The following is a 25,212-nucleotide window of genomic DNA, read 5'->3' as shown; positions in this document are numbered from 1 at the left end:
TAAAAATGTGATTTAATGAAATAAAATGAGAAATAGAATAAACCAGAAATACAGTTACAGTGCAGCTACATTTAATAATTGTCCATTCAGCAAATAGGTGTAAAGTCTTTGTAATACAGCCTGCACTGGTACTGATCACTCAATGATAAATAATTCAATCTCTTGACTTTATGGTTAGGTGGCTTTTATATATTCTTAAATTTGGACAGCAGCAACAAAATGCAGCGTTACCATAGCAACAGCATCCAGTGCATTTTCCTCCTCCTGGATACACATCCTCGAGCCGCCCCTGTGATTGGTCGAGCTCTCTTTGGATGTCACTGGGGCAACCGAATGATGGGAAATTTAACACATGAACGGAAATGCAACCGTTGAATGTGACTGGCTCCCATTCAAGGCACAAGTGAGGTTTACAGAGAGCGGAGGCTGGCCGTTGGACCGCTCGCACATCCGTCTGAGGAGGGAGGGTCCGTAAGTTTTTTTTTTTTTTTTTCCTGCCTCGGTACGGGAGCCGAGCGGGGACCAGCTGGTTACGCAGCGGCCGTGGGTCTCCACCCGAGAGTATGGCGGCTGGGATTGCACAGGAAAGCGAGGGTGAAGCGGAGACATGCCAGAGATGGTGAAAAAGAAACAAAGAGACGCAAGTTCTTTAATTACGTGTGGAAATAGTTGTAGTTGGTGCTGTTTTCCCGAGGCGGCATCCGGCTTGAAAAACTGCGCCTGCAGTTCACTGTAGGGGCTATAAGCCAGCGTTTTACCAGTGTCCTCGATGGAGCAAGTTTGTTTTTTTCTGATTCAGACAGAGGGGTGAGCTAAGCAGATGAAAACCCGCAGGCTCCACATCATCGCGGGCGATATTTTCTTCCTCCCAGGGCACATTTTTGGACAATTGCAGTCATCGGATGCCCGTATAGCTGTCAGTGTCTGGCCTGCATGGGGGGAATTTGTACAATGAAATCCATCTTGGGGCACCGAGTCTTTGTGCTCTGCCGTAGCTGAGCAGCAGGCGAGCAGGACTGTGTTATTGACAACCCGTTCAAAATGGGACACGAATGGTGAATGTAATTCGTGCGGGAACATTTTGAGTTCATTTCAATGACGCGCGGAGATTTGATAACGTTACCTTACGACTTGATTTAAATCAACGATGCGCGAGTATAAAGTGGTGGTCCTGGGCAGCGGTGGGGTCGGGAAATCCGCCCTCACTGTGCAGTTTGTTACCGGGACGTTCATTGAGAAGTACGACCCCACTATTGAGGATTTTTACCGCAAGGAGATCGAGGTGGACTCCTCACCCTCGGTGCTGGAGATCCTTGACACCGCTGGTACCGAGCAGTTCGCGTCCATGCGGGACCTTTACATCAAAAACGGTCAAGGATTCATTCTGGTCTATAGCCTTGTCAACCAGCAAAGCTTCCAGGACATCAAGCCGATGAGGGATCAGATCATAAGAGTGAAAAGGTGGGTGAAATGATGCGCAGGAAAATAATAATGTCCAAATTGTTAATATTGGATATTATTCTTAACACATAGGGCTGGCCTATCAGGCCCTGTAGTTTCAGGGTGGGCCTAGGCCTGGTCTGAGAACTGTGCTTGAATGGAGATGCTGTTCATCTTCAGGGCAGACTACAGAGCAATACAACATGCCGGTTCTATTTTGGTGCTTGTAGGTAGGCAAATGCCCTTGCACTGCAGACCCAGCAGCTCTAAAAGTAATCATTTGTGATCTCTAAGAATAGCCTTATCTCCTCAGTGTTTCTGCAGACTTTGCAATGTTTCCATACGTTTGCATCCTGGGAATGACAGTAACTAGCAGGGAAACAGTGCTGATCCACTCAGTCCATCAGCACTGTGAGGACCAGCCAGTCCTCCAGTCCTAACATGCTAGACACTGTCTGTGATCTGCCAAGTTGCTGCCCACTGTGCCGGATGCTGCAACCACTGTGAAACACCCAGCCGGGGATACCCAGGATTCAGTGCAACAAAGGCTCTGCAGAGAGCTTCAAGAAAGCACCACTCAAAAATGTGTGTATGGGTTGGGGTGAACACACTAATGTGCAGAGGAGAAGAAGCCATGTTTTTAATTAACAAGCTGCACAAGCTCTTTACAAAGAGCGGCACAATTGAAAGCATGAAATCGCCTGATGCCTGAGCGCTGTTACACAGATGATCCAGATATATGAGGTCACCGGAGTAAGCTGATTGATACACAGAAGAGGTTAGCTGAAGCTGTGTGCTTGGGCTATCATGTCATTGGTGTTTCTTAACTCAACTCATTGTGAAGACCCACTGTGCTGTACATTCACCTGGTGACATGACATGATATTAAATATCCCAGAGAGAGCCTAAGTAGACTATGTCATAGATGCTACTGGTTAAATCATTGGTGGCAGTACTCACTGGGCTGTGACTGCGTGCGGTTCATCGGTCATTGCAGGTGTCAGTGGATGTGTTACAGTCAATGTAGCGAGTCCAGTGGGCTCCAGAGAAAGGAGTCTGTTCTAATGAAGATGCATATTTAAAGCAGTGCAGCTTAAGTTTACTGATACAGCTAATTACTTACGATAATGCTCAGCACAAGGACAGTGCAGTCACACCAGACTTTAGTTTTGTCTTCCTATCTCTGTTGTGACAATTTATTTTCCAGTTTATTTTTAAGTTTCCTTTAGTCTTTGTCACATTATTCGATTTTAGGCTTTTTTTTTTATGCACCTTATAAACAATCCTATAAATCTGTGGCTCTGGATGAAAAAATGAGGTCACCATGTTTCCCCCATATGAGTTGAGAATGAGGAGAGTTATGTTCAGTCTACTGTGTGTGTGTGTGTGTGTGTGTGTGTGTGTGTGTGTGTGTGTGTGTGTGTGTGTGTGTGTGTGTGTGTGTGTGCGCGCGCGTGTGTGTGTGTGCGTGCGTGTGCGTTCACACAGCAGATGTAGCCAGGCCGTTATGTGATTTCACACTTAACACCGAGTCTAGTGCTGCTCTCTAATGTCACAGAAGAATTTATTTTCTGTAGCGAAAACATCACACACTTCACTTCACATGCTACTCCTAGTTCATTTCAGAGTCTTAAGCTTCATGTGGGCTTAGACGGTTAAAACTTTAGATTGCGTTTGAAACAGTGGAGTTATGAGTAGTTTAATTGCCTATTTTAATTCAGTATCATGTATGCAGTTCTCCAGAGTTTGTTCTGAATAAAAGTGTGCATATTTTCTTTGGTTATTCACAAAATGTCTCTTCATTTGTTAAAAAGAAGAGATGAATCAAAGGATTTATCAGACTTGTGGTTTAGAGACCTCAGCATCTTCCTTCTAGCCTTGCAACAACAACAAAATCCATTTCATAGAAAGATGATGTTTAAGATCACAAAAGGTTTGCACAATTCTGCTGGGTGTTACAGATGAGGTCTGAACAAACTAATGCTGTTTGCTTGCAGCCTTTTCTGTTGACAGCAGTTATATAAGGTGACTTGTGCTCTTGAGGTTGTAAATATATGTAGTAAACTTATCTACAACAATACAAACAAAGATGTTGCGTTTATTTTTTCAGTTAATATAATTTCATTTCAAGTGATTGAAAATTTCTAAAGAAACATTTTATTTCTAAAGAAACACAACAATGTATAAAAGGCTCCATTACCTTGTACCTCACGTTATGGCTCCGTAGCAGACGTTTTTGTAAAAATAGGCTAACGATTGTGTCATAACCATGCGACTTGCTGTCGCACAGTAGAGAAATTACCGTATAGTACAGGAGAAGCTTGCAGGCAGTTTCGACTCACATTAGCTGTTTAAGTTTAATTACTAATGTTAACTAGCATGTTAGTTAGCAATAATTAGCCTGTGCCCATGTTATCTTCTTACATACGCTCTCCATCTCTGCAAGATTGGGAATGATTGAGATTTCTCTCGGCACAGCTGCCAGAAGACTTACAACTTTCAGACAGGTTGCTCACGTCAAATCTACGTCTTCAAGCTCAGTTGGAGGCTGTGCAGTAACGCTCAGCCATCACCGGAAAAGTGCTTCTAATATCCTTCACTGGTCTCCGTCCAGAGCATCGGGATCTGTTGGTCCCTTTATTTTACTGTCGATGGCAAAAACCTGCTAGCTCTCTTAAAACCCAAAGGTGAAATGCAACAAGTTCAGGCATGTTCCGTGACAATGGTTGAAGGGCATTGTGGGAAATGTAGGACATCAGTAAATGCAATAGGAGAGGACTAGACGAGTTGAGACATCAAAAAGAACGGCAATATAAAAAAATAGAGAAATCAAAAGGTGCACTGACTGATGAGAGAAAATCATGATAACATCAGTAGAAGGGTGGGCTTTCCTCAAGCCAATTTGTTGACTAAACGATTAGCAGAGCTACAGAAAAATAATCCACAAATATTTTGAGAATCGATAAATAGTTTCAATCATATATAAAGCAAAAATAGTTTTAAAAAAAGAAAACACTAAAATGTTTCAGGTTCCAGCTCCTCATATGGGAGGATTAGCTGCTTCTCTTTGTCGTACCATGGTTAGCTAAATACCTTTTGAGTTTTGGGCCAAAAACAAGACATTGTGAAAACGCCACCTTGCTTTGGGTAGTTGTGATTGGCATTTTTCACTATTAGACCGATCGATTAATCAATAAAATATTCAGTAGATTAATTGATAATGAAAATCTAGCAGCCCTAGAATTTTCTTTTGACACTGAGTGAGGGATTGTTGAAATGTAGAAAGTAGAACTTGGACCACAGCTGCAGCAGTAACAGGTGTTAGGTGTAAGCTGTCTGATTTTGGTAAACTATTGGATTTAGGAAATGTGTTATGCTAACTGCAGCTTTTAGATTGTTCCTGCACATACACTGTTGTCACTGGTGACCCGTCACGATCATATTGGCGTTCGCTCAGGTCAGCGGTGCTGCTGTGCATCGCTCTTACTCTGAATCCTGTCAGCATCTATCAGTGCCTGCTGTAAGTGGCTTTAGCATAGAGGCCATGGGTGCACATGAATACACCGAGGCCTACCTGCGTCCGCTGGGGAACTCATCACTCCTCACTTCAGCTGCAGTTAACTATACACCAGGGATATTTGGTGATTGGTGACTTAACAGTGACATGGTCCGAGGACAGTGAAGAAGAAAGAGATGAAATAGGGTACTGTAATAAACTACTGCATGTGTTCTTTCAGCATTGTACAAAACTGGAGTTATCATTCCGAGACATGTTCATATGCCAACTGGTTAAAAGGATCAAGATCAATAAATGGAGGAGCAGCAGTCTCCCAACTCTTCCCAGAAAGATCCTCTTTCATCTCTGTCTGTTGTAAAAACAGGGCAAAAAAAACTGAGCTAAAGTTCAGTGATTACTCAAAAGTTGACTTGGCTTTCAAAAGTATCTGTTGAAGACCATACACAGTGGGTTTTTTGTGTTAAATATCCACCAAGTTGTTCCTGCTTTGTTTTGGACCACTTCAGAGACGGTGGCACTAGTTGATAGATACATGGAGAGAAACCCACATTAACGTACCCCAACAAACAGAAGGTACAATTTTTTGCCAATCTAGTGGCATGGCTTCAGGGTTGTTTGGTCCACCACTTTGGTCCAGACAGAAATATCTCAGCAACTATTGGATGGAGTGTGCTAAGATTTTTGTAGCATTTACTGTAGCTCAAAGCACGGATGTGTCTAAGCCTCACAGAGCTGCTAGCATGGCTATAGACGAGTGTTAAGGGGTTAGCTTACTAGCTAGCGATAACAATTACATTTTAGCAAGAAAGCCCTAGCTGTAACCAATATTACTCACCCGATACGATAGTCAATCGTTTTGGAAATAAAATACACTGCTTCTTTGTCAGTGAAGAGGGTTAAGCCAATGCCCAACTCAAATCATTCCAAGTATTATACTGGCAATCTAGGTGAATTGAAGAGCAAGTAAGTCAGTTTTATCATCCAGTCGCACAGTAAACATAAAAGGCTTTTTTGATAAAGAATGTTAACATCTCTTTTGCTCGGAGCGGGCACAGTAGTGCACCTCACAGACAGTTGGTCCTAAGCAGGAGATGAACATGCTGACAGCTTCTCTAGCATAGTGACTGACTATACGTGTATTATATTATACAGAGGCATGATGTTTCTCTACTGATAAGCGGTTGTGCTAACGTAGCAACACTGCCTGTTTCAATGTATTAGATTGGCATTACAAAGGGATACTCCAGCAATGTATTATTGTTCTGTCATAAAGAGACATTTAAAAAAGAATGGTCAGAGTTTAAATAGGAGTTACCCTGACTTTTAGCCCTAGAATGGGTAATCTCCAAAAACCCTGGATCCTACACTGCTGTTTTAACATGCTGAATGGTTGAATGCCCCATCAACTAACATGTGTCTTTAAACATACAAAACATATTTATACTCACAGCATATATCTCACTGATTCTACAAACTGAACATTTATCTCATTAAGTACAGTTCTTTACTACAAAGCTTCTTACAAAGGGTAAGGATGATGTCAAACTGTGTACTGCACTTAAACAGTGTTAGCTCCTTAGTGACAAAATGCCATTGAACTATTCTCTTAGAAGCCTATTAAAAATGTAATTGTACTTTTGCTGTTGCCATGGATAATCACAGAGAAAAAACAACTACAAGCAATTATGAAAACAGCTAGCCAACAAGCTGTCAAGGCAAAAGTGGTTTATAGCATTTTGTTAAGTCATACAGTGAGTGCATATTAAAAGAAATCCTAATAAAATTTCCTGAAGAGTCAAAACAGTCACATAATAACATCTTCAGTTGTATGTGTCCTAATCCAACTATGCAATGTTTGGAAATGCACCTCTACATGCTAAAGTAAGTTGTCCATCAGCAAGTATTAACAACAAACTGACACATTGTGCTGTAAATTAGTCTTATGTGATTTCTAAAGCTGCACGTAGAGATCTTTCTGACATTATGCTGTTAGTGTCGACACTGGAATAATATCCTCAGTGTAATATAATTTTCAGACTTATAAATGAGTCACTACACTATTCAAAGCATATTCTTACCAATATCTTATGGAAACACAATGCAAAAAAGTAAATTTCTGAAGCGGGGTCACTTTGCTTTTCAGATTGTATGTCTTGTACCTTGTACAGCGAGAGGAGGTATTTGTCTCAGACAGTATAATTACCGCAGGGAGATAGCAGTGTGCCGTATTATTGCTGTGATATATCAGATCCAAGGATGAGTAGCCTGTACAGTCTGTCAAGTACATTACTCATTTATCTTCCCCAGTTTGGCATGTCTTGGCCAGTTTCTCCATCAGTGAATTGCATAAACTTTTTGAAGGAAACTGGAAGCAAAGAATTTGTTTTCACAACCTTGGGAGAATACAAAAGAGACTTTAAGTAGTATCCCTGAAATCCCTTTTATTCTTTTGAAAAAGAAGAAAATTACATGCAAAATTAAAGGTCCCATGACATGGTGCTCTTTGGATGCTTTTATTTAGACCTTAGTGGTCCCCTAATGCTGTATCTGAAGTCTCTTTCCAGAAATTCAGCCTTGGTGCAGAATTACAGCCACTAGAGACAGTCCCACAATGAGCTTTCCTTAGTATGTGCCATTTCTGTGTCTGTAGCTATTGAGGAGGACAGAGGGGGGGGGGCAAGGTGGAGGGTGGGGGTGTGGCCTTGACCAACTGCCACTTTGCTCGTTTGAAAGCCATGATGTCTCTCTCTCATGGGCAGGCCAAATTCTCTGGGTGGGCAAAGCAGAGAAAGAGGAGGTAACCTTGCTCCTTATGACCTCATAAGGAGGAGATTCCAGATCTAAGCTTTCATTTTCTCAAAGGCAGAGCAGGATACCCAGGGCTCGGTTTACACATATCGCCATTTCTAGCCACTGAGGGACCATAGGCTGGGGGAACTCATATTAATGTTAAAAAACTCATAAAGTGAAATTGTCATGCCATGGGATCTTTAATGTGCTTGTCATGGCGTGTTTACCAAAGATTCTCCAGATATCTATTCCTGAAGAAATCTCTCTTTGCCCTCATGCTGTGCCTGGAGAAAGGAGCATACTGCTGCTCTCTGACTCAGCTGCTGTCTACTGACTAAACTGACCCTCCACAAAAGGGCCGTTCTGAGGAGGCTCAGCACGCACACGGTTTCCTCTCTCATCCTTGCAGTGTTGGCCAGAGTCAAACCCAGAGACTCTTGGGCCGCTGGGATTCACCGTCCGTCAGCGAGCCCTATATGAGTTGAGGCATCATGCATTATAGATAAGGTGTGTCTGGGGGAGCTCGAATGGGTGTCTGCAGTCAGACAGCTCCACTGCGGGGCGCCGTCAAGCTCACAAGCTGAAGACTAAAAGCATGACATGTTGTTTGTGCTGTGTCACAACGCAAACAACAATCAGTTATTCATTTGTCTTTTGAGGCTTGTGTCTAAACCATGTAAACCACTCTATGTGTTTTGTGTTACGGACAAGCCTTGCTTCCTTGGCCGACACCCTTCATGTTAAGGCCCTGGGAGCCACGGTATCCGTGGCAGCCGCTGTCTCACACCTCCTGGGACTGCCGATTTCCTCCTCTGTTATTATGACTATATATAGACCCACTCCTTTGGTACCAGATGTCTTTGTGCTGCACTTGTGTTATGATAAGGCCTAAATAAGCTACATAGCTTACATAGGGCTGACCAAGTCATGTCCTCCATTATGGAAGAAAAAACAGCACCCTGGGGTGTTTGATATGACCTGATTGGACTGACTTTACTTGAATTCCCCTTGCTGTTTGGGACATCCATGGAAATGTTTCTTTCATTTGATTTCTGACATGCAGGCAGCTCTGACAAGAGAATCACAGCTTTATGTAAGTTGATTGAAAATCTATATCCACTGATCTGGGTGTTACACAAAACAAAAGAAAAAACTATTTGATAGTGATGGTAGATACTGATACATTTAAGGAGCTTGAATCCATACACAGAGCTCAGGTACTAAACATCCTGAACAGTTTTTTTTATGGAGTAAGTAACATTTGGCTCAGGAAAGTGAGAGCTGCTATGAAACAGCATGTCATGGTAGATAGTGTATACAATAGTTGGCTTTCCATAGGCCTCCATGAGAGATTTTACATCAGGAGATTTGAGCCAAACCCACAGCCTGGGGCAGAACAGCGACAACCAAATGGCACCATTACCCCAACTACACTGAGCCCCCCCTTTTGGCACCTCCTAAGTGAGTGCAGCTATAAAAGTAAAGGTTTTGCCTTTCAAACTGTTCACCCACAACTATGTTTAGGTTTTTTCCATGAAGGTGGGAATTTAAAGTTCAAGGCAAGAGCTGCTTACTGTACCACCATTGAAATGTGGGCCAAAATAATTCTCAGGAAAATAATGGCCTTGGCTGTTTTTATTGACACCAGGAATGCAGTGAATGAGACCTGTTTCTCAACTTTAACACGCAGTGTACAGTACACTGCATGTTAAAGTTGAGAAACATAATCTGTAGTTTCTCATTCAAGTTCCCTCCGAGCTCATAGAACACTATCACGCTCTTGGTTACACATCGACCGACCTCTAAGATCGTCTCTTAAATCCTGGTAAGTTCCTCTTGGCAGCTGAGCCGATCCTGGGAACAGACCAGGATAGTTGAGATTAAAGTTCACTCTGGATGAAGTATTCATGAGTAGATCAAAGTCGACTCCCTGTTCTCTGAAAGTTTAAGCTTATTTAACGCTGAAACCTGCAGCCCCTGGCCTCTGAGAGTTTCTCAGGCTGCCCGGCTTGGGACATTATTACAGTTGCTTCTTCTACAGTCTCTCCATCTCTCCAGCCTTAGTCAATTCCTTGTATACCTGTTACCATAGCAATCAAGCATGTTTTTTTTTTCTCTCCTATAAATAATTTAGAAGCATGTATATTTCATAGAGCAAGGACAGCATTTGAAAATCCTAATGATGGTTGATGTGTTTGGATGCATGACTCCGTTAGATTTTACGATGTAGTTCAGTGTCCTGGACAGAGACATTTTAAACACGGTTCAAAAGATGGGTCCAACAGATGGAAAGTGCTCCCTTGCCAGCCTCACACACAGATAAGGATGAAAGAAATAACAGCCTGTTGTTTACAAGAGGATGAGGATACGCATGATCTGCTATCTCTCTGATGTTTTTTATCTTTGTTATCTCTTTTGATGGGTACGAGCCGCCTTAGAGGCCCATCATGTTCCCCAATATCAAAAACCAATGGAGTGATTACATATATACTGTGTCAGAGGTCTTCCTTCTAATAATTATAGTGCAATAGCCTATTTAATTTAACAGACCGTCTCTTCTGGCTGTCCACTAAGTAGTCCAGTTCCACAGTGGCATGTTGTGCTCCAGCAACATGACAGAGAGTTCAGAGCTCAAAGGATTATGCCCGCTTCCTACCCTCAGGGGTCAGAGCTCTACTACTCATTTCCTGTTCTCCTCTGCGTCAGGCTTTAGACTTGGTGTTTACATGAGACAGGGTGGGTGCCATGGAGGTTCAGTGGTTAGCTTCTCAAAGCAAGAAGGGGCTGCCCAGGCTCTTTATGTAAAAGGCTTCCTCCCACAGTCAAAGACCACGTGCACACCGAAGTAGAAACACTTTAAACATATAATTTTCTTTCTATTTTGACATTCCATGTTTTGCACCCAACTGAGCTTTTTTTAAAATACTGTACCAAGCTGGTGATTTTGAAAAAGCCAGGCTTTTTTTGTCATGTGGAGAGAGGCAACAGGGAGACTGATGACTGTTGCACTTCCCCTTGAACATGGAGAAACAGGTCGAGAAAATGAATATATGAGGCTAGGTTGTTCATTGTTGCCATTGAAAGACTGTTTTAGCAGGTCACGTTTCAATAGGTTGTTATACAAAGTGAAATTAATGGATTATGGATAATTAAATAGTGGATTTCCACGTGCTAAGTGTAGAGGTTTTATTCAGTGGAGCAATCAAAACCTTTTGAAGCATTAAGCATGTGCTAATACCAAGTTCTCAAAGCGTAATTTCCTGTCTTTGTAAACTGTAAGTTCAGTATCAATTGGCTGAGTCTGTCTTATGTCTGTGTCTCACAACCCGATGTTGGTCTGTGTCTGTCCCCAGGTACGAGAAGGTTCCTGTGATCCTGGTGGGGAACAAGGTGGACCTGGAAAGCGAGAGGGAGGTATCGTCCAGCGAAGGTCAGGCCCTGGCTGAGGAGTGGGGCTGCCCGTTCATGGAGACCTCGGCCAAGAGCAAAACCATGGTAGACGAACTGTTCGCTGAGATCGTTCGGCAGATGGACTACGCCGCCCAGCCGGACAAGGATGACCCATGCTGCTCCTCTTGCAATATACAATAGCCCCGGGGGGCTCGAGGAACAGGCCAGGCAAAAAGTCTACTTAGATGAAGCTACTTCGACCCGCAGCAGAGAGACACACACTTAGACACACACACACATGCACATGCCAATTAAACAGAAGAAAAATTCATGGTTGAACGCAATGGATTTTACTCCACAGAGCATAAAATCAGCAGTGACATGATTATTAATAACGACGTGTTAGTAATGAATACATTTTGAATGAGGAATGCCTGGACTTTGCCACAAGAGAAATTGACAAATGACAAAAAAAGGAACATGCCCTCGCCTTATGTTACTCTCTTCTGTTGTTTGGGTTTGTTTGGATCTTTTTGAGTATGGGGGGGGGGGAATCATCAGCAAACAGTCACAGATCAGGATCTTTACTCTTTGGGTTGTTCTACAGTCTGTTATAAGTAAGTTAAATGTTTATTACAGGAGACACATTTTTTGTTACCACGACTCGGTTGCAAGTAGCTACTGTACACAAATCCAAAACAGATTTCTGGGATCCAGTTGTTTTGAATATTGAGGAGTATTTGATTTACAGTATGTACAATTTTTCTCCCAGCTTATTTTGTGCAGAGGTTGGTGGGATGTTTTTTCTACTCATCACAGGGCTGAACCAAAGAGGTGACCTGAAAGCACCTCCATTTTCTTATTTTTTTATTTTCCCAGTCGTTAAAAAAGCAAGGGAGAGAAAATGGTGGACAAGTCAGTGTCTTTCTCGAAACATTGGTGCAGTCATCTCTTTCCTACTTTCTCACTTTGAGATACAATAGAAAACAATAGCAGAGTCTTTCACATAAATGTGTGATATTTTGTTTTCCTCTCTGAGAGACTCTGACAGCAGATTGCCGAGTAGTAATATAACTAATTGCTTCATCCTGATGGGACAAAAAGTTCTTATCTTTTCAGTGTTTGAATATCTACAGACAATCTCTCTTTTCAGGAATGGGTGACATTTAAAGTGAAGATGCCAACATTTGTCCTACTTTACATTTTCTTTTTCTCCTCCGATCAATATGAAATGAGGTGCTCAAGAGTTTCAACATCCTGATCTCATTCTGTATGTGCTCAGAGTATTCAAATCCATAGTAACAAATAGTAATGACGAAGGCGATGATGATGATAATGATGATAATAAGATTAATAAATGGTAGTGTAAATATTTTGTATTGAAAGTGCCAGCTCCTGTTAAGACACTGACTCAACACGTGGAATTGTCAACTGTATGCATGGCTAGTAAACAAAAAAAGGACTCTTATTGTTTGAGATAAATATAGGCTGTGGAATTGTGCAAACCAAACACATACACGTCTGGATCTGGACACTGGCTCAACTGTACATCTGTGTTGCCACGGGAACCAGACTTTCCCCGTGTAACCATTTTCATTGTTGATTTTATATTTTTTTATGTGACCATTTACTCTTTATTCCCTCTCTGAGTGGTGACACTGTTACATTTGACACCTAAACAATAAAAACGTGTTCAACACTCGACTGAGGCTTCCAAGCTTAAGTGAAATGAAGTGGGTGGACTGACATGTTCTTTGTTTTTATAACCAAATTGCTTATTTTCTTCTGTGCTTTTCCGATTTGTAAATCTACATATTGCTAGGCTATGTTAACCTTTTTTTTTATATATTTTTATATTTAACCACTAACAGGTTTTGACCACTCTCTGATACATCGGCACATGTATGGCCTTAATCCTGTCAAAAGAAATACTGATAGTGCAAGTCTTACATTGATTTAAGTGATAATTATTCCCTGTGTTTTGGAACTACAGTTCCCGTAATTTGGGGCCTTTTGAGAATTTGAGGTCATACTTTTCTGAAACAAGCTACAATGCGCTTTGCAGAGTAACATAAAATAAAACATATTCTACAAGAAATAGGATAACCTAATGCACAGTAATAAAATAAAGTGTATTCATAAAATTAATTTTTTGATAAACCCCTCAGTTTTGGGTAACATGGATTTTGAGTTAATCCCTTGTGTCTGTCAGAGAGGGCAAGAACAAAACATTTAATTTGAACTGAAATGGTTTTAAGAGATGATTAAAAAAGACTAGCCTCTCTATGTTTTCAGTTCTCCTTTTTCCTTAGTTTGCCTCCCAACTCATTTTAGAGGTTGTGTTGAATCCCCGATGCAGAGTGCAGATGCCTTTTCCTTATGTCCTTGCAGAGATGAGGCAAGAATGACTTTCAAGGAATGAAAGGTATAGCATCATGAGATGTTGAATTCTATGTGGGGAACAGACTGGAAAAATAAATTTAATCTGCTTGAAAACAACCCCCTGAGTTTCACAGCGTAGGTGTTTGAATGAAATAGGCGCTGACTCATTGTTACCTGTTGTCGGCTCTGTAAGCCAGGGGCTCAGAGGCACAGACATTGCAGCTGTGACACAGCACACCGTGTTTGTTCCAGCTGAGATCCTCTGCATCAGTATGTCAAATGTCAAGATGAAAGGGGGGGAGCTGCATGAGTCATGCCACCACCCCCACGCTCTCAGACTGCAGCACAGTCCCTTTGGTGTCTGTGTGGGATAGAGCAGTCCATGACAAAAAGGCCATGTCTGCCCTGTGCACTTTTAATCCAGGGGACATGAGTTCATGCGGCTGTTATCCTGAGGAGTAGAGGAACACCCTGCCAGCCCAGCAGTTTTGAGGATGAAGGAGATTCCAATGCACAGACTGAACAAAGGAGCCTTTAAATTGCTTTAATCGTCTCATTGATCAGTGGAGCATTAAATTCTCAATGTGGTCCAGACGGGGGCTGAAATGTGTGGAAAATTAGGCTTTTGTACCTGTCCAGCACAGAGGTGTTGTGGAAATCAATAGGGTGAGATGTTAAAGGGAGAAATTATACATTTAGAGGAAACATTTTCACTTTGAGGCAGCATAGTGAAAATGTTTGAACAGCACACTGTTGTGTTGTCATGTTTAAGGTATCCCCCTTGCCCTAATGGCAATGCATTATTTTTCTAGGATTTATGAACACGGCTGACTGAACATGGGGACAGATTATGTATTGCTTGTGCCGTACCTTAGTTGGAAGTCACCACTGCTATGAGAGAGCCTAGCTGTTCAGCCCACACACTCAACACCCCCCTCTGATGTTTTGTGCCTTTTACATCGGAAACAATGTTGATGTGCAGGAGGGGGAAGACGGAACAAACAAGCCTGGCTAGGACTGTCGGAAGGCCTAATAACTAGGTGTCATGGCAACTAGATGGCAACACATGAGTTGTCAATTTCACAGTCTAATTTTCAGCTGTAACGGAGGAGTGTGTGTGTGGGGGATGATCTGTGCAAACAGCAAGGACAAATTCCTCTACTGGATACATGTGTTTGTGTCATAATAGTAGATAGCAGATAGGAACTAGTTCTTCAGTATAAAGTTCAACAATGTATTCACCTTCATTTTGTTTGGGTGACAACAGATGTCTCTAATATCTAAAAATGTCAAACATTTCCTTGAAGTAGAAGGACTTTCACTTGAGTATATTTATTGAGTGATGTTGCTACGTTTACTTAATGTGAATACTTCCACCACTTCAAAACCTGGAAATGAAAATACCCTTCACTTTAATTTGGAAGAACTGAATTTAGGAATTGTAAATGTTGTATGGCCACTTACAAAAAAAGCTCTAGAATTGAAATAATCCCCTCTCTGCTCAGTACGTTACAGCGCGTTCAATAAATTATACAAGGAACAGGAACCCCCCCCCCCCATACAAAATAAGTCAATTTATTTCAATATACTTGCAATCAATCATATCAGTAAGACATATTGTAAAGCACTGTTTTGTTCCCCACTCCTAACAAAAACACAACAAAAGTATTCATTGAATATCTTTTACAGATTTCACAGTTATTATTGTCATTTCATCCACCTCCCACATATGGTCTGGGGACCAGTCTGTCTGTAAGGCATAAGTTATTATTTGCAATTATGAATGACTCGTAGTGTGTTTGATTGTGTTTTTCACGTTTAATTGAGCATTAATGCACATACAGTATAATGTTGTTATGTAAATAGATTACTAGAAAGTAGCCAAGCCTGCAGTCCCTGGAGCAGTGATTCACTGAAGGAATCAATGAAGCCTCCTGCATCCTTTGTGCTTTTTGTAAAATGTGAGTTTTCCCAGTTTCAAAGGTTCAAAAATATTTCCTTCTCCATGTGCTTATTGGAAGGTACAGTTGTGCCAGAAATTCCTTCTAGATTTCCCTCCCAGTTTCTTAGTTTTCCTACCTAATTAGCTGAAAAGACAAAAACACATTTTTACAAGCAACCCTTCAGGGATGGAGAAAAGCTGACAGTGAGCAACTCACAGTTTAATGCAGAATCGCTCTGAGGGATATTTCTGTTTTTGTCGCAGTTACTTCTTGACGGTTGTAGTTAAATTGTCCTCACAGATTCCAGAATCTAAATCTGTGCCATCTGTCACTATTATGTAGTCCTCTAAAATTAGAAATTGAAGTACTGATTGCATGGATTTATACAACAGCTAAAGGATTTGGTGTATTCCTACATGTGAGACAAGACAAAATACTTCCTTTTTTTTTGTATGTTAACAACACACACAGTAGAATAACACAAGGCAACATGGCAAGGCAGTGTGGCTCCTCGAATGAGAGTTTTCATCTGGCTGAGATATAAATACAATAAAATGAAAGATAAATAGTATTTCATAAACACTACCAAAATATATACTGTACATCTGACAAAATCTTTTTATGGGCATCTGAATACAGTCAGGCAGAGAATCTCTACAGGAAATCATTTCTACCCTAACTTATTTAAACAGAAATGTGGTAATAAAATCAGTGTAATCCCGCTGCCTATACATTCAGTATTATAGAGCATGTGATGAGGCTCCCCCCTGCTGGTTTCCTTCGCTTGTGGAAGTGGAGGACTCTGAAGGAGATTCGCCATGCTCATCTCTAAGGGGAGGAAGCCTCATTCTTGAGCCTTGGACGGTGGTTCTCTGTACAAAACAGAGTCCCTCCCTCTTCCTCCGCTGCTTGATCAGCTGTAAAAAAAAAACTCCCCACCTCTCCACCCTGCTGGAACATTTCAGGGATGTTAAAGTTGTCTCTGTTGCCAAACACTGGAGAGACACCCAGATGTAAAATGTCTCAAGGCAGGCATTATTATAGCACCCTGCAGACGATAACGATTGACTCTCTAATTAGTGAAGAAATGTTTCAGATTGAGGTCGATAGGATTTTATGCTTTATTTAGAGGAATTTACACAGTAGGCTGGATTATAAAATCATAAGTGTATCAAATATCTTACAAGTGGAACCTTTTTATGACACTGAAGAAGTCAATTCATTTAACATTTTGTGTCTTGGTCTCATGTGAGGCCTCTTAAACTCTGAGACTCACTTTTCCCATCTTGTTTTGAAAACAGTGAAGAGAAAATGGCCTCCTTGGAACTCTCAGAGCAAAGAGTGCACACTTCAATTAAGGGATGTGATTTAACAAACATAAAAATTAATACAAATGATGCTGATTCCTGCTAAAACGACATGTAAATGAATGGTTTATGATTGGTAATTATATACATACAGCCTGTCACACATTAACACACACTGCCTTGCCTCCTCCATTTTATCACAACATCAATTGTAATAAAAATATAAGCAACTGGGGAATTTGGAAATGGAGTTCAAACAGAGCAGGCAGCATGATTTTAAAAGCCAAACCTAGCAGCACGACAATTAGACCGTAGATAGTTAGTCTGTGTTTGTGTGTGTGTGTGTGTGTGTGTGTGTGTAGGGGGTATTCAAAGTGGTGGGAAACAGCAACAGGGCAGGAGATGCAGCTGCTGCAGAGATTAAAATAGAAATGGCATCTCATTTCCATCTTCCATTCCTTCTTAAGGTGAATACCTCAGGGAAGGATACTGTGTAGAAATGTTGAAAAATGTGTTTCAGGTGGCTGTCAGGTTGAATAGACCGCTGGAGGATTCACCTTTTTAAGGTTTAGCAATATAATATTATTATAAAATACAGGCTATATACTATATAAACTATAATAGATACTGTGTATATTCATTACATAACTTGTGATAAAAACAAAGAATTCCAACAGGTAAATTGTTAATTCTTAACTGTGGAAACAAATTAAAACTACTACAAAACTATACTATTTCCAAGGTCAAGGAATGAACTTAAATGTTTAATCTTTAAGCCAATGATGTGGATGAAAATTCTTAAAAAGTGCCATGGATAAAATCATAACAGCTACTGAGCCTGTATGTCAACAGACCAAGACATCAGTGGTGGAAGAAGTACTCAGATATTTTACTCAAGTAAAAGTACCTATACAACAGCGTAGAAATACTCTACATTAGAAGTAAAAGTCCTGCATTCAACGTTGTACTTGAGTAGAGGTACACAAATATTAGCAGTTATATGTACTCAAAGTACTTAAACAGTGAACTCTGTTGTAAAGATGGATGAAGACAGTAATAAGACGTTGAAGGTGTTTTTCAGCTGTGTGCAACATGGGGTGGGTGACTGCATGTAATGTAATGTAATGCCATATTGCTAGGTAAATACAAGTTTACTTTTATGTATATAATGAGGGCAAAATGACACCACCTACATTGGGTACAAAAACATCTACAAACCTTCGAAGCATTTCACATGCGCTTACAAATAAGGATATTGATGGGTTTTGATTATGTCTGTAATGCAGTAGTTTACACAGATACATCAGTGGACAGGACAGTGTGTCGGGTGTCACAGGGATGTATTAGGTATTATCATTTTCTGGACACTTTTATCCAAAAGACCATGGTGTTCCATATTATTGTCCTATCCTAGGTGACCGACAGCTGGAAGATCAACTGGGCAAAGTGGGCAACAGCCCAGAGGCTTCCAAACTCCAGAAGCTCCCAAAAGCTTTACGATTACTGTGTGCACTATCAACTTCAATGACAAGGGTCTGAAGGTGAGTCCTGATTTGCTACCTGATCTTAAAACAGGACCACTATGAAATGGCTCCCTGCCTGCATAAACTACCACAATGACCCCCCTATTCAAGTTTTTTGCTTACATGTTGCAAATTCCTGAATTAATGTGTTTAATCAAATTACCAAATCTGGGGGCAGTAGTATTCCAGATACAGTAGAAAGACATTGCACAGAGAGTGGGAGGAAATGTGGGTTAACACGGTCCCAGAAGCTAATTTCTGCTTCGGGGACCCCTGGCAGATTAATCAGGCTGTGGGGCCCAATTTGAACCTCTTAACCTCGAGTACATAGTTTTGAAGAAAACAAGAAGCATAAATTCTGTTTATATATTTGAAAATGTTTAAAGTGCCCATATTATGAAATAAATCACTTTTTCTGGGATTTGGGGTGTTATTTTGTGTCTCTGCTGCTTCCACACGTATACAAACTTGGAAAAAAAAACATCTATGCTATTTTAAGTAAGAAGCGGGTTTCTGAATGTAACCTGCCTTCAGTCTCCGGGTGAGCTGTTCAAAATCTGCAGGGTTTTTCTACGTCACTAGCCGAAATGACGGGGCTAAACCATGTTAGCGGTTAGCCCCCTTGTTCTCAATTGCAAAACACTGCTACAACACACACAAGTTCACCATAATCTACAAAAGAACTACTGACATGTCTCTGTTCTGCAGGTATTCCACGCAAAGTTGGAAGTGCGCCCTCGTTTAGAAGAAGGCTCCCGGCTAATCCTGCCTTGTACTGACTGAGCCTTACCTGCATGTGACTGCCAACAAAGATATTACAGAAGTTGAGATGTCTCACTCTGTAGCTAAAACAGAGACCTGACACAGGGTGAAAAGAGGAGCTGCAGCAATGTGCAGTACAACAAAAATATGGTGTTTTTTTGATAATTAAACCTAGGTTTACATGGTTTAATTATCAAAAAACACCATACTTTTGTTCTGGTACAACCTCAAAATATAATTATGAACCTAAAACCTTTATGAACCTTTCTTGCTGATATTAATTAATGAGCTCTAGAGTTAATATATAAATGTACAGTGATCTGAATGGAAATCATATAATATAGTATAAATAAATAGCACTCTATGAATATAATAATTATATGTGTAGTGTTTCTTCGCCCTATGGTGATCAGTGTGAAGTTGACTCGTGATTCTATTTACTATTACATAACTGAGATCACTGTGAACATGGCACAACTTTAATTGCTTACATAACTAATCCAAAACAGCATTGTATCTTGCCTGTTTTCTCTTTCTTGCTGGAACACTCATTTTCACGCTCTTGCTGAAATGTTCATCTTTGCCTCAGTTCCAAATCAGGGCCTCCAGGGGTCCTCTGATGCTGCCAAGACACTGAGTGTGATTTCTCCATCTTCAGTCCCACACCACCAAGGCGTAGGAGACTTCTCTTCCTGCCAGTGAGAAGGTGGGCGAGCAGCAGACATGAAATAGAGACAAGAAAGAAAAAAATCCCAGTTTGAGCTTTCCAAAGCTCTGCTTGTCTTTTATCCCTGTCCCTGTACGCAGCTACATACATGAAGGAGTGGGCGATGTGGAGGCACCGGCCCCAGCCAAAGCCCCAGGCCACTATCCATAAAAAAGAGCAGGAGAAGCACACTTAACACTTAGCAATAGGGGGGCAAAGGCCCTACAACTTGATAATTATATAATGTATACAATAGTCTTTTCAAAGATTGATTGATTCATCCAGGGCTGGGGATAGCTAGTCGGCTTGTTAGTATCATGGATGGATTACTGAACTGGGCCTACTGGGTACCGGCCTACGGCCCCTGGACCAGAACCTCCATGAAGTGTCTCCAAAGAACACCCAAAACTACCACAAATAAAACACTAAATGACCACAAAGATACACAAAACTATCACAAAGAGACAGAAAATGACCACAAAGTGCATGGTCTTGGGTGGTTTTATAGGTCACCAACAAGCATCAGAGGGCAAGTCAGACTTTGTGTTTTTTTTTTTATGAATTTTTTTGCTAACTCATAGTATTGCAAACTGCAAAAGAAAAGAGTGTCTTTCAGCTGTTTTTTTCAAAAGCGTCCAAGAGCAAAACAAAGAAGACTAAAAGACTCGGTGTGCCATCCTTTCCATGTTTCATGCCAAATTTCATGCATCGGTGCCTAGAGTAAAAATAGGCAGTATCACACCAGTGTAATGTAAATATGTTTTGTTTGCCAGTCTGGCAGCTCCAGTGGATGCTGTTGTGTGGCTGACCCTTTCTTACTATACTGACAATGAACAGGCCACACATACAGTACACACAACCAGGAGGGGACAGACTAAAGGGTATTACCCACCCACTCCCACTTCCTTAATATAAATATGACAGTGTCTGTTTTATTCCACACAGGTACTTGTTTGAGTATATATATCTGCTTTTCCGTGTATGTATACATTAGTATGAGACTCTGCATTCCTTTGTTACATTCCTGTATTTATTTGCCATGATTGTTTAGGATCTTGACTCACATACTGACTTCTACTGTTTATACTGGGAAACTGAAATTAATTCTGAACTACACTGTTGTGCCAGAATAAATAGTTAAATAAACACTTATATAGAGCATATAAAATTAGCCTCATAAACCCCACTGATTCTTTTATTGGGTCAGTTATTAAAAACTCATGCAAAACCCACATAATTTTTTATTCCAACATTTCCAAAAAATATCAAATTTGTCAGGATGTTTATTTTTGGCTAATGTGTATAAAACTATGCACAAGACATCTAGAACATTTCCATTTGATAAAATGATACAGCTTAAAATAAATAAATAAATAAAGGATATGGATATATCACTCAGTGTATAAACATCATATAGCTTTGATTAAAGGCTGGGACATATATATATATATATATATATATATACACTCACCTAAAGGATTATTAGGAACACCTGTTACATTTCACGTTAACGAAATTATCTAATCAACCAATCACATGACAGCTGCTTCAATGCATTTATGGGTGTGGTCCAGGTCTAGATAATCTCCTGAACTCCAAACCGAATGTCAGAATGTGAAAGAAAGGTGATCTAAGCAACTTTTAGCGTGGCATGGTTGTTGGTGCCAGACGGGCTGGTCTGAGTATTTCACAATCTGCTCAGTTACTTGGATTTTCACCCACAACCATTTCTAGGGTTTACAAAGAATGGTCTGTAAAAGGAAAAACATCCAGTATGCGGCAGTCCTGGGGGGCGAAAATATCTTGTTGATGCTAGAGGTCAGAGGAGAATGGGCCGACTGATTCCAGCTGATAGAAGATCAACTTTGACTGAAATAATCACTTGTTACAACCGAGGTATGCAGCAAAGCATTTGTGAAGCCACAACACGAAAAACCTTGAGGCGGATGGGCTACACCAGCAGAAGACCCCACCGGGTACCACTCATCTCCACTAAAAATAGGAAAATGAGGCTACAATTTGCACGAGCGCACCAAAATTGGACAGTTGAAGACTGTAAAAATGTGAGAATGGATCCGTCATGCCTTGTTACCACTGGGCAGGCTGGTGGTGGTGGGGGTGTAATGGTGTGGAGGATCCCTTTCGCCTTCAGAACTGCCTTAATTCTTTGTGCCATTGATTCAACAAGGTGCTGGAAGCATTCTCTAGAAATATTGGCCCATATTAATAGGATAGGGTCAAACACGGTATTAGTATGATGTTCCTAATAATCCTATAGGTATAGTATACTGTATGTGTGTGTGTGTGTGTGTGTGTGTGTGTGTGTGTGTGTGTGTGTGTGTGTGTGTGTGTGTGTGTGTGTGTGTGTGTGTGTGTGTGTGTGTGTGTGTGTGTGTGTGTGTGTATGTGTGTGTATATATATATATATATATATATATATATATATATATATATATATATATATATATATATATATATATATATATATATGCAACATAATAGTTAAAGGTTTTGTCAGTCACTCAGTATGGCTGTAGTATGAATAGGCTAGGAACTATATATTTTATTTTATTTATTTTCATTTGATTACGTTTAATAAGCCAGAATATACATTTTGAACAAAGTATAAAACAAAATTGCCAAAAAGTCGATATAATTCCCTATTGGGTGAAATACTTAAAGGATTATTGTCGCTTTTTTAACAGTGATTCCCAACCTGGGGGTGGATCCCCCATCCGGTCCAAAACTAAATCTGTTGTATTATATCTGAATATGGATTGTTCCAGTTGACACCACTAGATGGTGGTGCCGTTCTTCTGTGTCACGGTGCTGCTTAGAAGGTGGAGGTGCTGCGCCTCCCTCATTGTCTGAGTGGAAGGCATCGGGAGTGGATCCGCCGCTCGGTTCAATGTAATCCCGTCTTGCCCCGGCTCACTCACTCAGTCGTCCGCCATGGCGACAGCAGAAAGCCTCTTCTCCGGTCCGAGCAACATCTAAAAACTTAACCGGGCTGCTTCTTCTTTTTTTTTTAAGTCACTACCGCTGGGCGTGGATGTAATATCTCCTTAGGAAATACATACGTGTGTGGACAAGCCTGCTTTTCAAGAGAAGGGGTAAGAATCGTGCATCCCAAGTCCTCACCCTGTGTGCTCTTAAAGGAAGTGATTCAACTTGTTTGAGGAGATTAGGGTTAAGTCCTGGGAGTATCTTTGCCGTGTTGTTTTATGATCCTGTGGATTTCGAGGGAGGCAATAAATAACTATCACTTGTGTGTACAAAATCTGCATTTGCAGCCTGTGAACTGTCCTATTTGTCCTCCAGTGTAGGTTGCATTGCACATATAGGATCCCACCTTAGATGTATGGATGTGTGCAGACGACGCAGTCTCTGATGTTTCGTAGCTGTAATGCTTCATGCCTCTGTGTGACATTTAAATGATCAGGAGCTGTGCAATTTCTTTTACTGTCACTTAGTTTCCAGAAGGTGTCTAGGTGAGTCCAGGCGGTGTATTAATGTCACATCTACTGTACTGGCTGATAATGTCTTGAGGATTACGGCAGCCTGCTCTATTAACCTACATTAATGGTGTGAAGACACTACCAGACTGTGTGAGGTGGGAAAAACCTCACTCAGTGTTGGACTTCACCATGTAATGTTCTCAATTACAATGTAGGCTGTTTTTAAGAGAGGCTTAAATGGCAGCCGAGCTCTGGTTACAACATGCATGTATCCGGCAGTTGGTTGTCATTCTTTTCACTTAACTAACCCATGTAACTTTGCCAATAACACAGTGGGAACTTAATTGTGATTCATGCAATGCCAGCCACACCCAGGTATCAGTGACTGTTGCAGAACACAGAGTAAATTGAGCTCTTTTTTGGTTGTGGAGCTTCCCCCAGGTAGACAGCTGGCTGTATCAGCCCCGGCCTCTGGCCATTCAGCTGTCACTAAAAGATTCCAGCTGTGCAGTGTTGGACCCCCCCCCCCTGGTGTGCCCTTGCACACAGAGGAGCCACTGTTACAACCCTGGAGACTCTATGTGCCAGCAGTCACAGCTCTATGTTACACACTTGTGGGGAATTTCAAGCAAACAAGTTCAAAGGCAGGGTTAGAAACACTCAGGGGTCTGTAAATGACCCTCCCTCTGGGACTGTATACTGGGCAACTACTATGCTTTATGTCACACTGTGGCAATGTGCCAGCTGTACAACTGGTGACTGTTTTATGTGTTTGTTTGGACCTGAGTTACCCATTCAGAGGAACACACAAACCTAGGCTCATGGCTGGTTGATAAATGATCCCTGGTGCAGGGGAGGACCGTACGTGTTGGCTGAAATAATCACTGTCTACTCTTTCACTCTCTTCTGTTTCACTGGTGCTTTGTTTGAGGAGTGTCTGGTTACGTGGCATGCATGTGCAGGTCATATAAGACATTAATTTACAGACTTAGCATGACACACTTGCTAACAATCAAGGCAAGGGCCACTGAGTGATGACTGTGTGAGGATTAAATGTCATAAATAACTGGGCTCGAATTGGAAAAAAAAAAAAAAAAAAGCCTGTTTCCATTCATGCTCCCGGTGACAGCATTTGGTCTGGTTTCCATCAGCCCAAGGGAGTGGAAGTAAGTCTGCTGATGAGTGTACAGACAGGTGCACATGATGAGAACATGCTCTGTGAACACATTGGCCCTTGTGGTTGGGGTTCATTGGCTTTTTAATAAACCTGAATCTGCTTATGGAATCCAAATCATTTTAAATCTCTTATTTCTAGCTTTAAGCTATAAGTAACCAAAGTTATGAATACATTCACAGGGAAGAACTGAAACTCAATCAACATGGCTGCATCCCAGGTTCTTCAATTGCATCCCTGGCTCCTCCACTTGCCTCCCTTCCTCCTGTCTTAGTCCGTCCCACCGAGGAAGCACGGGAGAGCCTTGAGGAAATTATGGGAGGAGAGAGGAAATGAGGAAATGTGTTTTAGAGGGATGAGACGTCCTTTCCTCTAAAGTGTCACATGAATTTGTCAGCTGTATGGGTGAAGTTAGCAACCCTGTCAGCTGCACAGCTTCTGGGAAGGCTGCTCTGGTGTATCCTCGCTCATAGCTCCTCGCTGATCCCTCCTCGATGCTCACCTCCTTCCGGTTCAGCAGAGGAGGAGCAGGGAGCTATCAAATAAGGAAAGTGAGAAGCATTCCATGTCATTCAAATGTGTAAAGATTAGATCGATTACACATGATGTTTAGTTTAACAACTAATTGCTCCTTACTAATATAAAAAAGCAAGAGCAGACCATTAGCCCCGGCCATAAGGCAAAATAAAATGTGTAATGTCCAGATTAAATCCAATAACAACTCGCAAATAATATCGTTATTTGCAGATTATATTTTGCTGTACATATCTGACCTTGAGGACAGGAAAATTCTTAAAGGAACACGCCGACTTATTGGGAA

The 25,212-nt window shown here is 41.2% G+C and overlaps 2 protein-coding genes across 3 annotated transcripts in view; both read left to right on the top strand.

Moving 5' to 3' along the window:
- The first annotated feature begins 504 nt into the window (after positions 1-504).
- LOC120570503 (ras-related protein Rap-2a) lies at positions 505-12,889 on the top strand. Its single transcript, XM_039818892.1, has 2 exons — positions 505-1,461; positions 11,101-12,889. The coding sequence occupies exons 1-2, from the start codon at positions 1,148-1,150 to the stop codon at positions 11,336-11,338; spliced, it is 552 nt and encodes a 183-aa protein (XP_039674826.1). The 5' UTR covers positions 505-1,147; the 3' UTR covers positions 11,339-12,889.
- A 9,737-nt stretch (positions 12,890-22,626) lies between these two features.
- LOC120569851 (FERM, ARHGEF and pleckstrin domain-containing protein 1-like) overlaps positions 22,627-25,212 on the top strand; it is a 66,898-nt gene continuing 64,312 nt past the window's right edge. For both annotated transcript variants that reach the window (XM_039817990.1, XM_039817989.1), the window contains exon 1: positions 22,627-22,873. The gene's annotated coding sequence lies outside the window, so the exon portion shown is untranslated. The remainder of the gene's footprint in view (positions 22,874-25,212) is intronic.

This window comes from Perca fluviatilis, chromosome 12 (genome assembly GCF_010015445.1).
Source record: "Perca fluviatilis chromosome 12, GENO_Pfluv_1.0, whole genome shotgun sequence".
Taxonomy (NCBI): Eukaryota; Metazoa; Chordata; class Actinopteri; order Perciformes; family Percidae; genus Perca; species Perca fluviatilis.
Note: the sequence above shows the minus strand (reverse complement) of the source record. Positions and strands in the feature narration are given on the sequence as shown.